The 12,141-nt window shown below is 47.1% G+C and overlaps 4 protein-coding genes across 6 annotated transcripts in view; 2 read left to right on the forward strand and 2 right to left on the reverse strand.

The window, feature by feature from the left end:
- LOC108091443 (cGMP-dependent protein kinase, isozyme 1) overlaps window positions 1–12,141 on the forward strand; it is a 46,626-nt gene that overhangs the window by 242 nt on the left and 34,243 nt on the right. The window lies entirely within an intron of this gene.
- On the reverse strand, window positions 16–7,295 carry LOC108091446 (cytoplasmic protein NCK1). 3 transcript variants are annotated; one of them, XM_017190643.2, is made up of 6 exons: window positions 6,766–7,295; window positions 3,307–3,842; window positions 2,891–3,095; window positions 2,159–2,504; window positions 1,634–2,083; window positions 16–1,532 (listed from the first exon to the last, which is right to left on the reverse strand). In XM_017190643.2, exons 2-6 carry the CDS (start codon window positions 3,761–3,763, stop codon window positions 1,323–1,325), a joined length of 1,668 nt encoding a protein of 555 aa, XP_017046132.1. In that variant the 5' UTR covers window positions 3,764–3,842; window positions 6,766–7,295; the 3' UTR covers window positions 16–1,322. The 3 variants fall into 3 exon arrangements, with proteins under 3 accessions (XP_017046132.1, XP_017046131.1, XP_017046133.1); XM_017190642.2 differs by having other exon boundaries at window positions 3,307–3,993; XM_017190644.2 differs by lacking the exons at window positions 2,891–3,095; window positions 3,307–3,842 and having other exon boundaries at window positions 6,766–7,294.
- On the forward strand, window positions 7,632–9,156 carry LOC108091448 (RCC1-like G exchanging factor-like protein). The gene has a single exon (XM_017190646.2). It carries the CDS (start codon window positions 7,720–7,722, stop codon window positions 9,082–9,084), a length of 1,365 nt encoding a protein of 454 aa, XP_017046135.1. The 5' UTR covers window positions 7,632–7,719; the 3' UTR covers window positions 9,085–9,156.
- Window positions 9,213–12,055, reverse strand: LOC108091451 (integral membrane protein 2B). Its single transcript, XM_017190650.2, has 3 exons — window positions 11,823–12,055; window positions 10,031–10,742; window positions 9,213–9,976 (listed from the first exon to the last, which is right to left on the reverse strand). Exons 1-3 carry the CDS (start codon window positions 11,928–11,930, stop codon window positions 9,837–9,839), a joined length of 960 nt encoding a protein of 319 aa, XP_017046139.1. The 5' UTR covers window positions 11,931–12,055; the 3' UTR covers window positions 9,213–9,836.

Here is a 12,141-nt window from a genome sequence, read left to right on the forward strand (position 1 = left end):
CAAATATCGGGCGTGTTATGTTTTATTTGAATGTATTTTTATTCATTTCCGTTTCGGTATAATTTCTAGTTTGTTCTCTTCGTCTTTAGTACTAGTTGGTTTAGCAATTGTTTAAATTACTATAAATTATTTAAGTTTTATATTACGTACTCGTATAATATAGGTTTATAATTTAAAAATTCGCGTATGAAAGAAAGTCATTTAACTGGCAGCCACTCCTCCTATCGCTTCGATCCTTCGCTTATTACTTTCCTAGAGCTAAATAAAAACAAAATAATAATCGTTAAGGTAATAATAAATCGTAAACGTAGGAAAACAAATAATAGCAATGACTAAAAACAAAGATTAAAGCTGGAATCGCTGCGTTCTACTGTCGTAGTCGTAAATAAGAGTACTCGTATATCTAGAGATGAAAGAGTGCCTAGGTTAGCATTGCATCAACTGTACAGTATGGCTTATACGCGTATAAGTCGCCGTCTCCAAGTCTCCACCTTCTCCTCGCCAGCAAACGATTAGATTATGTTTATAATTATGCAGGGGCAGAGTCAGCCCGGAGATATCAATTGTATTTGTTTTGCGGGGTTATATCGTAGTCGATAATTAAATTTATAAATAACAAAAATGACTGTAGGAGCGTATTCCTCACTCTGGCTGTGTGGTTGGTTGAGTGTCCTGGATCCAGGATCAGGATGTCTCATCTATGTATATACATGTACGAAGTCGATATCTCTGCGGATTGGTTACGGTCGTACACAGTATGCTTATGGATAACGCATGGATAATAGACATCATATCGAATATCATATTACATGTTCGAGTGTTCTGATTAAAAGCGGCCTCTTTTCTCTGTGTACATTATAAGTCTGCTACAACTTTGCTTTAGAATATAGTATAATATGTGCACATGTATGGTATGTAAATATGTAAATGTATTGCATGTTGACATCTAGAATTGCTCAAATCGAATCGAATGCGATGAGTTATTTAGTTATTTGTTACTCGTTAACATTGCCAATGCGATAATCAAGCGGTAATTTAGTTAATTCAATTATATAAAAGTACAAAAAGGTCCTTTCTCCGTGGCTATATGTACGGGTCGCGTTGAACCAACCGATCTATATACACTCGCTGGTCTGATCTAATCCAAATCCAAAACCGAGTTGATAACCGAATATCTGAACCGAACTACATTGAACTACACGTCGCGCTGAGCTGAGCTGCCTACAAGTTAGCCTTGGTATATCTTTGTGTTGCATATGTGTGTTGCTTGAATACGGGTAATATGGGTGCTGAGATTCCGGCGCACTGATCCTGGATCCTGTTTACGTGCCATTGGCCTTCGGCAGCGACCGCACCAGATACAGCTTTTCGCCCTGCTTATTCGTGTAGATGGGCGCTCTTTGGTAGTGGTCGACCAGTTGGTCCAGCGAGTGGAACTTTCGCTGCCCGATGCAGTACATGTTCTGCTCCACGTGCACGCGGAAGTGCTTGTTGCGTCCGGGTGCCTTCAACGAAACCGAGTAGTCGCCCATCTGCGGAAACAGGTGTAATATTAGTTGTGTTGTCTTCTTGTTTACCATTTACGACTGCTGCTACATATTGTGGCAGCAGTTCAGTTTGGGATTCCACTCACGTTAGTCTCACTGTCTCTGATGAGGAAATCGCCATCGTGCCCGTGCCCGTTGAGCACCGTGTCGCATTGGCTTCGGGTGATGGCTCCGTAGTACCACGACTTGCCCGCCAAATTGGGCCGTTCGATCGGCTGGCCCGAGGATTGAGCCGGAGGCTTGTTGCCCTCGTTGCGGCGCTCCATCGAGTCACTTCCGCCGCCGCCTCCTCCTGCGCCGCCGTTGCTCCCTCCGTTCCCGTTTCCGGCGCTGGCACTCGTGTTGCGATAGGGCGTGGCCAGGTAGTCGTTCAACTCTTGGAGATAATTGCGTGGAACTAAACCGACTTGGCCCTGGTTGTTGCGAGCTTTGTACCAGTCCGGATCGGAGGCCGGCCGATCCACAATCTCCAGTCGATCGCCCTTCTCGAACGACAGCTCCTGGTCGTTGTTTGACGTGAAGCTGTACAGGGCGACCTAATATCCATACAATGATATCATTAGCAACCCATGAATCTCGAGACTCTGGCTTTCTCTTCTGTTCACACTCACCACAATGTCGAGCACGTTCTCGGCCATGGCGTAGGTGTGGATCTCGCCGTCGTTATCACAATCCTCCGTAGTGTAGTTGCTGGGGAACCAGCCGACGGAGTTGCCGCTCTGCCCGCGCCACCAGCCGTCGTTGGACTTCTCCAGGATGAGGATGCGCGTGCCCTTGGTCAAGGAGAGTTCGTCGGGCTGCTGGGCCTGGTAGTTGTACTTGACCACAGCCGAGCCGATGGCCTCGGCGGGATCGGGTGGCAGTCGGCGCGACATGGTTGGACTCTCAATTTGGCGCGAGGGAGAGCAGTTGGGCAGCGTCTTTGATCCGGAGCCCTTTTTCACCTTCTTCTTGATGCTGCACAAGGGAAACCAGATAGAGATTGGATTAGACGGCTTAGAAGGAAGCTTTTTTGCGGGATTTTCAGGTGGGATAGACTAGCCCTACTTTGGTTAGGTGTTAGTGGTGCTCTAAGTTTTCAGGGGCAGGGGCACGGGGCTCGACAGAAAACGAAATTAAAACGAATTTGTTGTCTCAAAATTCAAAGTACAAAAGCCGAAAGCAGTTAAAGGTTAAATTACAACAACCAAAGCAAATTGAGGAGGCGGGAATGGGAGTTCGAGCGCGATACAGATACATCTACGGATACGGATACGGCTAGAGATACAGAAAGAGAGGGCTTATTCTGCTGAAATCAGAGCAAGAAGAACGCTTAGGTTTAGTGGGCCAGGAACCTGACGCACCTGTCGAAGAGCGAGGGCTTCTCCTTCTTCACATAGTTGCTTGGCACGTAGCCGGACTGGTTTCGGCTGTTCTGGACGCGCCACCAGTGCTTCGAGTCGTCCAGCAGCAGGTAGCGCTCGTTCTTGCGCAGATCCAGCTCCTGGGCCCCCTGCGCCGCATAGTCGTACTTGGCTACCACGTAGCAGACGTCTTCCTGAGATTTGCCTGGGAATTGGAGGTGGGGTGAGCATTAGTCGGGTTCAATTCTGAGAGAAGTACAAAAGAGGAAGATCTTTAAACTTGTATTTTGTTAGTGGTGCTCTTACTCCCAAGATGACTGCAATCGCTCACAAACATCTTGGGAAATAATGCCCTTTATTAATAGTCTTCGTACAAGTTATGCAAAGATGGTAAGCCCGATTAGCCCCTTGCTTACCGTGCTTCATGTTGCCCGCCATTGGTTGGGTTCCAGCGTTGCCGGCGGCACTGCCACTGGAGGAGTTGCCGCTACCGCTTCCGTTGGCGCTGCCGCTGCCGTTGCCGCCGCAGTCGAGCGCTGGCTGGCCGAAGGTCACACTTTTGTGCTGGGCGCTGCAGGAGGAGGCGGTGGACAGGGTGCGGTGGTGGTGCAGCTGCTGTTGCTGTTGTTGTTGGTGCTGCTGCTGCTGCTGCTGCTGGGAGAGCGACGAGTGCCGCTGGTGGTGGGCAGGCGATCCTGGCAGGGGCACCTGGGGACGGTACTGGTAGATCTGGTTCTGGTTGGGGTTCAAACTCAGATTCTGGTGCTGCGGCAGCTGCGGCGGGTGCTGCTGCGAATGCTGCTGCGGATACTGCTGCGAACTGGCTGAGGAGTCGGGGATGTTGCGCACGAACCGCTGGGGGTGTTCCAACATTCCAGACTGGCTGCTCCTCCGCCGCGGGGGGATTCCTGCTCCTCCAGCTGGGACTGCTCCTGTGCTCCTGCGGCTGCTCCTGGAGGCAAGAGGCGGTGGCTCAGTATGGGGGCAGTGGACTTGTGGGCTTGGAGTTGATCAAGATGTTGTTGATGGGTCAGGTTATGTGTGGCAGTTGCTGGCGGCCACTCTAAGCTTGCTGCAGGCAGCCTCCGGCCAATGCATAATTGCTGGGAGGGCGTGGTCGGGGGCGGAGGCGTGAGCGTGAGCGTAGGCGTGGCAAACGTAAACATAAGCGAACGCAATAACGCAAAATGAATCAAAGTATGAAAGAAAAAGAGAGCGAAATGATATGTGCAAATTAGGTTTAATTGTTTAGCACTGAAGAAGCCAAGAAGCGTGAAAATGATTAGCTTAAGAAACACAATGCAAATATACTCAAATACGAATACGAATACGAATACCAAATAGGAAACCAACTCAAAAATTAGCCGAGAGATGAATGTTTGTTTTTGGGGTCAGCGAGCCGGCGATGAAGATGAATAATGAGTGGACTGCTTGTATGAACAATGACGGCTTGGAGGGGGAGCGGGAGCGGGATTCGGTCGGTCGGGGGATCTGGCCATTCCAGTTGCGGGCAATTAAAATCTGTGCAAGTGAAAGTTGCCGCTGCCTGACTCCACTCAATTGAATCCAATTGCCAGGCGAGCGAACGAGTGGCCATCGGCTATTGATTTGTTTACGGAGGTTGCAGAACCCGAGAAAACCCAAGCAACAGACTCGAAAACTCAGACACTTTGAGCCCAGAAAGACACATACAGCAACCAACCATTCGACCGCAATGAGTCACGAACGGGAATTGGTGGCGGTATTGGGAAATAGGTTTCTCGGCCGAGATTTATCGAGTGACATAAGGCACTTAAGCGGGCGGCAAAGAAGGCTGTTCGGACCACGCTCAGTCGAGATGCTCGCGAGTTCGTTGGCCAGGTTGGCAAGCCAGCAAAATCAAAGTCAATGCCACAGCCGAGGGCCATCTTGGGATAATTAAAAATCAATAAGTGTCTGCCAAGCTGAGATATTGCTATTCTGGGTCTTGACTAAAGCCGTTATTGGTTTCACTTTTCTATGGCAACGGAAAGATGTTAGATCATACTCGGCAAACAGATTTTCCTCCTTTAAATCAACCTGGTATAAATTCTAGTAAGGCATTTAGTTAGCTTCCTGTTGAAATTGTTGCCTCACTACTTTATTATGAAATAAGTATTTGTTTATTTACCATCGATTAGTCAAAGGTTTTCGGAGAGGGAAAAATTCCCTGTTTAGTGGAAGTGAATAACTGGTCACAAGTGATTCACTGCCTGCTATTGTTTGTGTTTTCCTTTTTTTTGAGCGGAGAAAGCGGGGAGCGAAACCGTAACCGAACCCAGATAGCAACGGAGAAAGAACCCAAAAAAGATTATGTTTGTGCAAATGCTAGAGTGATAAGGGGGCGGACGAGGGCCTTGGTAAACATGAATCGCTTGGCTGGCTGGCTGCCAATGAACTGAAATGCACCACCGTTGGATTTGGATTTTCTTTGGCTTGGCAATTGTTTTGTTATTGTTTGCGCTTGCATAAGCCCAAGCTGCCAAGACATTGACATTACACTGGTGATAAAGAACAGCGAATTCTGGTGGTCTTTTATCTTTTTTGTTGTACCTGTGATTGTTGCTTTGGAAAACAAGTGATAAGGTTTAGGGGTTACTCTAGGTAAAAGGAAATAAATATCAGATGGCATTAGACTTTTCTTTTATCATATTTTTGAAACTAACAAGTATACAACTAAAGATTAGGTTCTCCTGATTTATATTTACTTTGACAAACAAATTATATTAATTTATTTATCAGCATTGTTATGATGGCTTTAATAACATGTACATATTTTTTTGTGTGCACTCCTACATTGTTTTCTTGACAACATTTCGTCTTTTTATTCAGAGAAAGAGGAAATCGCCGAAGAAAAAAGTTGCACGTGCTTGGGGGACAAGCCTTCAAGTTTATGAGGCGGAAAGTTTTCTCTCCCCTCTGTTTTATAATTGTATGCCTCTGGAGTGGCCGAAGATCGGTTCCAGATGGAGGGAGTAGCTACTATGCACGCGTTGCGGCCCCCGAAAACAATCACAAGCAAATTGGTGGCCCCCAAAATGGGAGCATTTGGGTCTATAACACTGAGTTACGACTTGGTTGCGAGGGGGTAAACTTTTCGGGGGAACTGAAAGTGGGGCACCTACATATACGAAATGGTCTTATCTGGAGTCGTGGGAGGCAGAGGGCAGGCTGTTTACATAAGATCACTCATTCAGTGTGCTCCGCAACTCCATTCCCATGTTGATTAAGTAGATGCTTTCGCTAGGGAATGGGATTCGAATGGCGTTTTGGGTTCGGTTCGGTATTGTTTTTTGTATTTTGGGATTGTTGCCGAGGGAGTTTGCGACTTTTGCCGGCCAGAGTTGCTGCGCAAAATCACTGCGAGTGGTGGCTTTTTAGCAGCGAGAGGGTGGGCGTGATGTCCTGCGAAGGGAGTAATCTCCTGTCCAGTGTTGAGAAATATACTCTCTTTTTGTATCCAGGTACAAGGCTAATCTATCCAAAAGTTGTCTAAATTCCTCCCTTCGTTCGAATATCTGAATAATGTTAGGTGAAGACTAACTGAGCGTATGTATGATAGAACCTATCATCGAGACAAAAAGAACCAGGTGCTTTCCTTAGGTACAAGATTTTATCGACTCCACAACACTGGCATTTCGTGGCACAGTTAACTGAAAACACACGACCATGGTTACCCAAAAAAGGTGATGGGAAGCCGAGGGTTAAGGGTTGTACCACCCACTGAGGGTGGTGGCCAAAGGACTTTGCACCACCAGGTGGCGAGAGAGAGAGAGAGCGCAGGACGAGAGAGAACCGAGAGAGAGTCGCACAAACAAGAGCTAAAAAGGAGCAGCCGAATTTTTGTGTGTACCTACCGGAGACGAAGCGATTGGCAACTCCTTGTTCCTCCCGAATCTAAATCTCCGCCTGGCACTCCTTATCCGTATCCTTATCCGCTATCCGGCGAGTCCGAGTCCGTATCCTCAGCCCTTAACCCTTAGCCCCAGCCCTTCGAAAAGCCACTGGCGAACGGGAAGACATGGGTTGACACTAACTCCTGGAGCTCCTGGAACGCACTATTTCACTTCCACTTTTCACTGGGCTATTGCACTTTACACACACTTAAAAGCACAACTTTAATTATAATACACCTATCCGTGTGTGTGTGTGGGGCGGGGGGTGCGCGAGTATGTGTGTGTACATATGCTGCTGCGGCGGTTGGAAAAACACAGTAATCGTGGAAAAACAACTATTTCCCAGGCCACTGAATACCGCACGCGTTAATTACAAATAATTGCTAATACCCGAAGTGTTTGCAGAGTTTTTTATATATTACTTCTATGGAGCCGTTTCTTTCACGTCCGATTTCGATATGCATAAGGCGATAACGATTAGTAGGATTGTTGTTAAGGATGGGTAAAACAATAATTTACATATATATCGATATATTATCGAATATAATAAATGGTTATATCGAGATATAATTTCGAAAAATATCTGAATGTTTGATGGACTTTAGTTGATATTTTTTCGGCAAGCTGAAGTAAGTCTGGTTTGGTGGGAAATCCAGCACAGTTCCTCTTGGGCAACGAGTTCTAATGGCGGTTATAGAATGCATCCTACATCCTCCTTGGGCTGGCTTTACCTTTACATTTATATTTTCTATATGCGTATATGTACCCCATGCGTTGACAAGTTAAAAAATGGGGATTTTATGAAAAAAAATATTTAGCAAAAAAATATCGATTGCTTGACATCGCTAATTGTGGCACCAGAGTTTCCAGGTTGGCGAACATTGTTTGTTTTGATTGCAGTGCACCCGTAATACCATGCTGAAAACCGGCAGAGTCGGGCTGTGGATTTCCAGATCCTATACTGCCAAGGCCAAGAGGAGTGTGTTGGCCCAGGACAAGTCGAAGATCAAGGAGTATACCCCAAAAACTACGGACAGCCATGAGCACCGCGTTTATGTGTGGGGATTCCAGGAGACTGGAGCTCTGGGTCTGCAAACCAATGTAAAGAAAGCCAAGGAACGCTACACGGAGATGGTTCATCATCCCACCAGGCTGCAGTTCTCCAACAATAACGACATTACGGATGTGGCTGCTGGCTACGGATTTACAGCCTACGCTGTGAGAAGAGAAGATGGAGAAACGCTATTCGGCAGTGGTTTAAATACGGACTCGCAACTCGGGTTCCAAGTGAAAGGAAATCCCAAAGATCCAGCCAACCTGGATGTGATCATCTACCCCACGGCCATAAAACTACCTAGAATCCAGGGAGAAACCGATGAGGACATGCAGGTGAAGAGCATTTCCGCGGGAAGGGCTCACCTGGTGGTGCTGACCCGAAATGGAACCATCTTCACTTTGGGCAACAATTCCTACGGGCAGTGTGGGCGTTCCATCATCGAGGAAGAAAGATACAGCAAGAGTGCCTTGATCCACAGGATTGCCCAGGAGGATATATGCGGTAAAGAGGATGAGATAGTCCACGTAGAGTGTGGCCAGGATCATAGCATGTTCTTGTCCAAAAAGGGAAGGATTTACACATGTGGCTGGGGCGCCGACGGTCAAACGGGCCAGGGAAACTACCATACCGCCGGACAAATAACCCTAATTGGAGGTGATATAGAAAAGGAGAAGATTGTGAAGCTCAGCTGCTCCTCGGACTGCGTTTTAGCCCTCAACGAATCAGGTGATGCCTTTGGTTGGGGCAACTCAGAGTACGGACAGCTGGATGACTCCGAACACGCGGAAACCCAAATCAATACGCCTAGAGCTCTCAAACTAACCAAAGGAATTGGCAAGATCAAGGACGTTGCGGCGGGAGGCTCATTTTGCATGGCTCTCAATGATCAGGGCCTGGTTTACACCTGGGGCTTTGGCATTCTCGGCTTTGGACCATTTGTGGAGCAAACATCTAAGCCACAGCACCTTTTGCCTCCTCTTTTCGGTCGGAACGACTTCAGCAACGAAACCACCGTGGTTTCCATCGGGTGCGGTGTATTTCACATGGGCGCCGTAAACTCAGACGGAGATCTTTTCATGTGGGGCAAGAACCGATTCGGACATTTGGGCCTAGGGCACAAAAAGGATCAGTTCTTCCCTTTTAAAGCGGCCATCAATGGAAAGGTTACCAAAGTGGCTTTCGGAGTGGATCACACCATCGCCCTATGCAAGTCGTATTTCTAGTCTAAGTAAAAAATGTATTTAGGTGAAGTTATCTGTTTTAAGTGGATATTATATTAAGCTAGATAAAATATATATTCTAGTCCAAAATGTTATTATTCGGGTTCCCCAGCCATTAAAAAGAAAACGACTAAAGATCACAAATTCGCGTTTAATACATTAAGTAGTTTAAAGAACATTTAGATTAATTTTTCTCTGTGTTTCGACGCATGCTGATAGTTTCCGTTCCTTTTTCGGATTTCTGGTTGGTTTTGGTTTGCATGTAAATAGCTTCGATTTGAATCCGGTCTATACATTAATTTTTAGAGTAGTTAAAGAGCATATATATAAAATATGTACTTGGAATGCAGTGTGTCTGTGTGTGATGTACCGATCTCCAATCTGATCCAATCCCTTCCGTTTTTACTCCACACTCGAGGCTAATACATTGCTCGTATTTGTCACAATTTCGTCGATCGCTTTTGATTGCGTTCTAGGTACATTTTCGTTACGCTTCTTCACTAGGGTCTATGATTCGCAAAACTCAGTTGGCCGAAGTTGATATATCCACCCGAACTGGGTGTGTGTACTGCTAACCAGTGGTAAACCAGATTTAGACTTCTAGGCATGGCTCCTCGAACAGATCTCCTCGCTTCGCTTCGCTATATGTATAAATCGATTCTAGTTAATAATTTGTTTAGGTTGTGTATTCATATGGGGTGTTGTAGCTTAAAAGATCCTCCTCCAGACATCGCAGCTAGGAGCCCTCGGGATGCTCAGGCCCGTTGCTTTGCCTCGTTAGCCTCGTAGGCCTCCACCTCGGCGATGTTGGCCAAGTCGTACTCAATGACGCCCTTGCCCATGAACTCCGCGTACTTGCCGGAATCGGGCAAAGGATCGGCCGATCTCTTGGAAACTGCAAAGGCAATGCAATTAATAGGGGAACAAAAGAAATCATATGGTAACCTACCGCCCGAGACGAACTTCTCCATCATGTAGACCTTCATGTCGTAGCACTCATTAGCGATTCGCTCGGAGATGAGCGAGAGATCAGTGATGCGGGGCGTTACCACGCGCATCTGTCGCCGCACGCGCTCCGTGTCGATGTTGTAGTAGCCTATGCTCATCTTCTTCATGAGGTCTACAAAGCTGGTCGGCGGTAGGGTCGTGTCCCGGTCCAAGGGCATGATGAAGCACCGGCCAGTGGTGGTGTCGATGATCGCCGACTGGTTCTCCTTGAAATCGTGCATGAAGCGGCCCCGTCGTCCGTCCTTGAAGTCAGGAACATCCACCCGGGCGAATCCCTCCTCGTCGCTGTCGCCATCCAATTCGATGTCCTCGCGGAAGTAGTTCTCGTCGAGGGATCCGCTGTTCGGCATCAGTGGTCCGAACTCAGGCAGCAACGAGCGCCAGTTTAGGGCGAAAGGTCCTTCGGAACGGGGATACACCCGCGCCATCTCCATCGAGTCCTCCGGATAGGGGATCTCGCACAGTGCGTGGTACCTCATGCTGGCATGCGAAGGAGCATACAGGCGGTACAGGGTCCATCCTCCCAGGACTCCGAGGAGCATCACGACCACGGCGATCAGGAACAGCAGAAAGGACTTGATGCAATGGTGCTGCGGTCGGTTGAAGACCATCGATTCCGCGTCGGCTTCATTATCGCTGTAAGCGACCTTTGGCTGCGGGAAGAAATTAAACAATGAATACATTTATATCTTATGGGTTTGCAAACAACGAAAAGTAGAAAATTTGGAAGATATTTAGAGAGGTTGGAACTGTATTTTGGGATATCTATCCTCAATACAGGAAAACTAGTTTAGGTTAATTACGCTGTTTGGGTTGTTTTATTTTTTTCCCCTTATCAACTTATATGTATGATTATTGTTCCCATTGCAACTGTCATAAAAACAACGATAAGTCGAAATAAAAAAAAGGGGGAGCTGTTGACTCAGAGGTTCAATTTTTTATGCCAGTCCTAAGTCAACGTAATTCGATCCCTTAAGAACAAATTAAAAGCACACGCAGGAAAATTCGACAAAATCATATTGCCAAATACAACAAATTAAAATTAATACAATTTTGTGATAAATTATCTTTTTCTAGAATTCTGAAGGTTTTTTTTTAAAGATTATAACATCCATTTCGTAGTTTAAAAGCTAAGTGATTGCAGTCTCTGCATAATTGAAATAACAGAATATGTTAAGAACTTTGAGCACCAATCTGCTTATAACTGCCACCTGATAAGACACGACTTTCTTTGGATATTATTCTCCACGTTCGCACACTTATCGAGGTCACTGTGCGGGGCCAAAGAGCAAAGCGAGCGCACAAAGAGCTGGAAATGGAACCGAAATTGGGTTTCCCCCGCTGTCAGGGCCAATCTGCACCAGCAACAGGAAGAGGCCCTCGTCGTCCGAGAGGGGCCCGAGTCCTTGGCGGGGAAGCCCAGGAAAGCGAATGGGCACACGTCATTTGCGGAGGAGGGTGGCAGGGGTGAACAAGGACATCAAGGAGTGCGGAAATTCCAGCGGGGAAAAATCGATGGCCTGCAGGGCGAGCTGCGCTGCTGAGGCTGTAAATTCGGATTCCGATTCGGAGCCAAACGACAATCCACTACCCACCCTCTCGCGAAACTTGTGGCTCTCGGGGGCCGAAGGACGAAGGACAAGGGGTGGACACGGAGTGTCGCAAGGACAGCATTCGCAAAACGGTTGCGCAAAAACAAGAAGGCCAAATCTGTTCTGGGATGAAAAACTCACTGCGATTAAAGAACCATGGTGCATCAGCGCCTCGTCGTTGAGGTTCATTGGCAGGGGCACCTTCTCCTGATCCTTGATCTCCCCCCGCAGTTTTCCCAGAATTGTCATGGCTGCTCTGCTATATTCTGTTTTTTCGATGCCTCCGAACGGCCGATGGTGTTTGTTTTTACGGAAAATTTAGTGCGCAATTGTTGACGAGTAGAAAACTCGATCCAGACAGTGTGGCCGCTGCTTAGCCGTTATCTTATGTACCGTTGATGCCAAGAAAATATACCTCAAACGGGCCACCACGGACAGGTTGGAAACTCGGATAGATGAC

The sequence above is a fragment of the Drosophila ficusphila genome, unplaced genomic scaffold (assembly GCF_018152265.1).
Source record: "Drosophila ficusphila isolate 14025-0441.05 unplaced genomic scaffold, ASM1815226v1 contig_412, whole genome shotgun sequence".
NCBI classification, from domain to species: Eukaryota; Metazoa; Arthropoda; class Insecta; order Diptera; family Drosophilidae; genus Drosophila; species Drosophila ficusphila.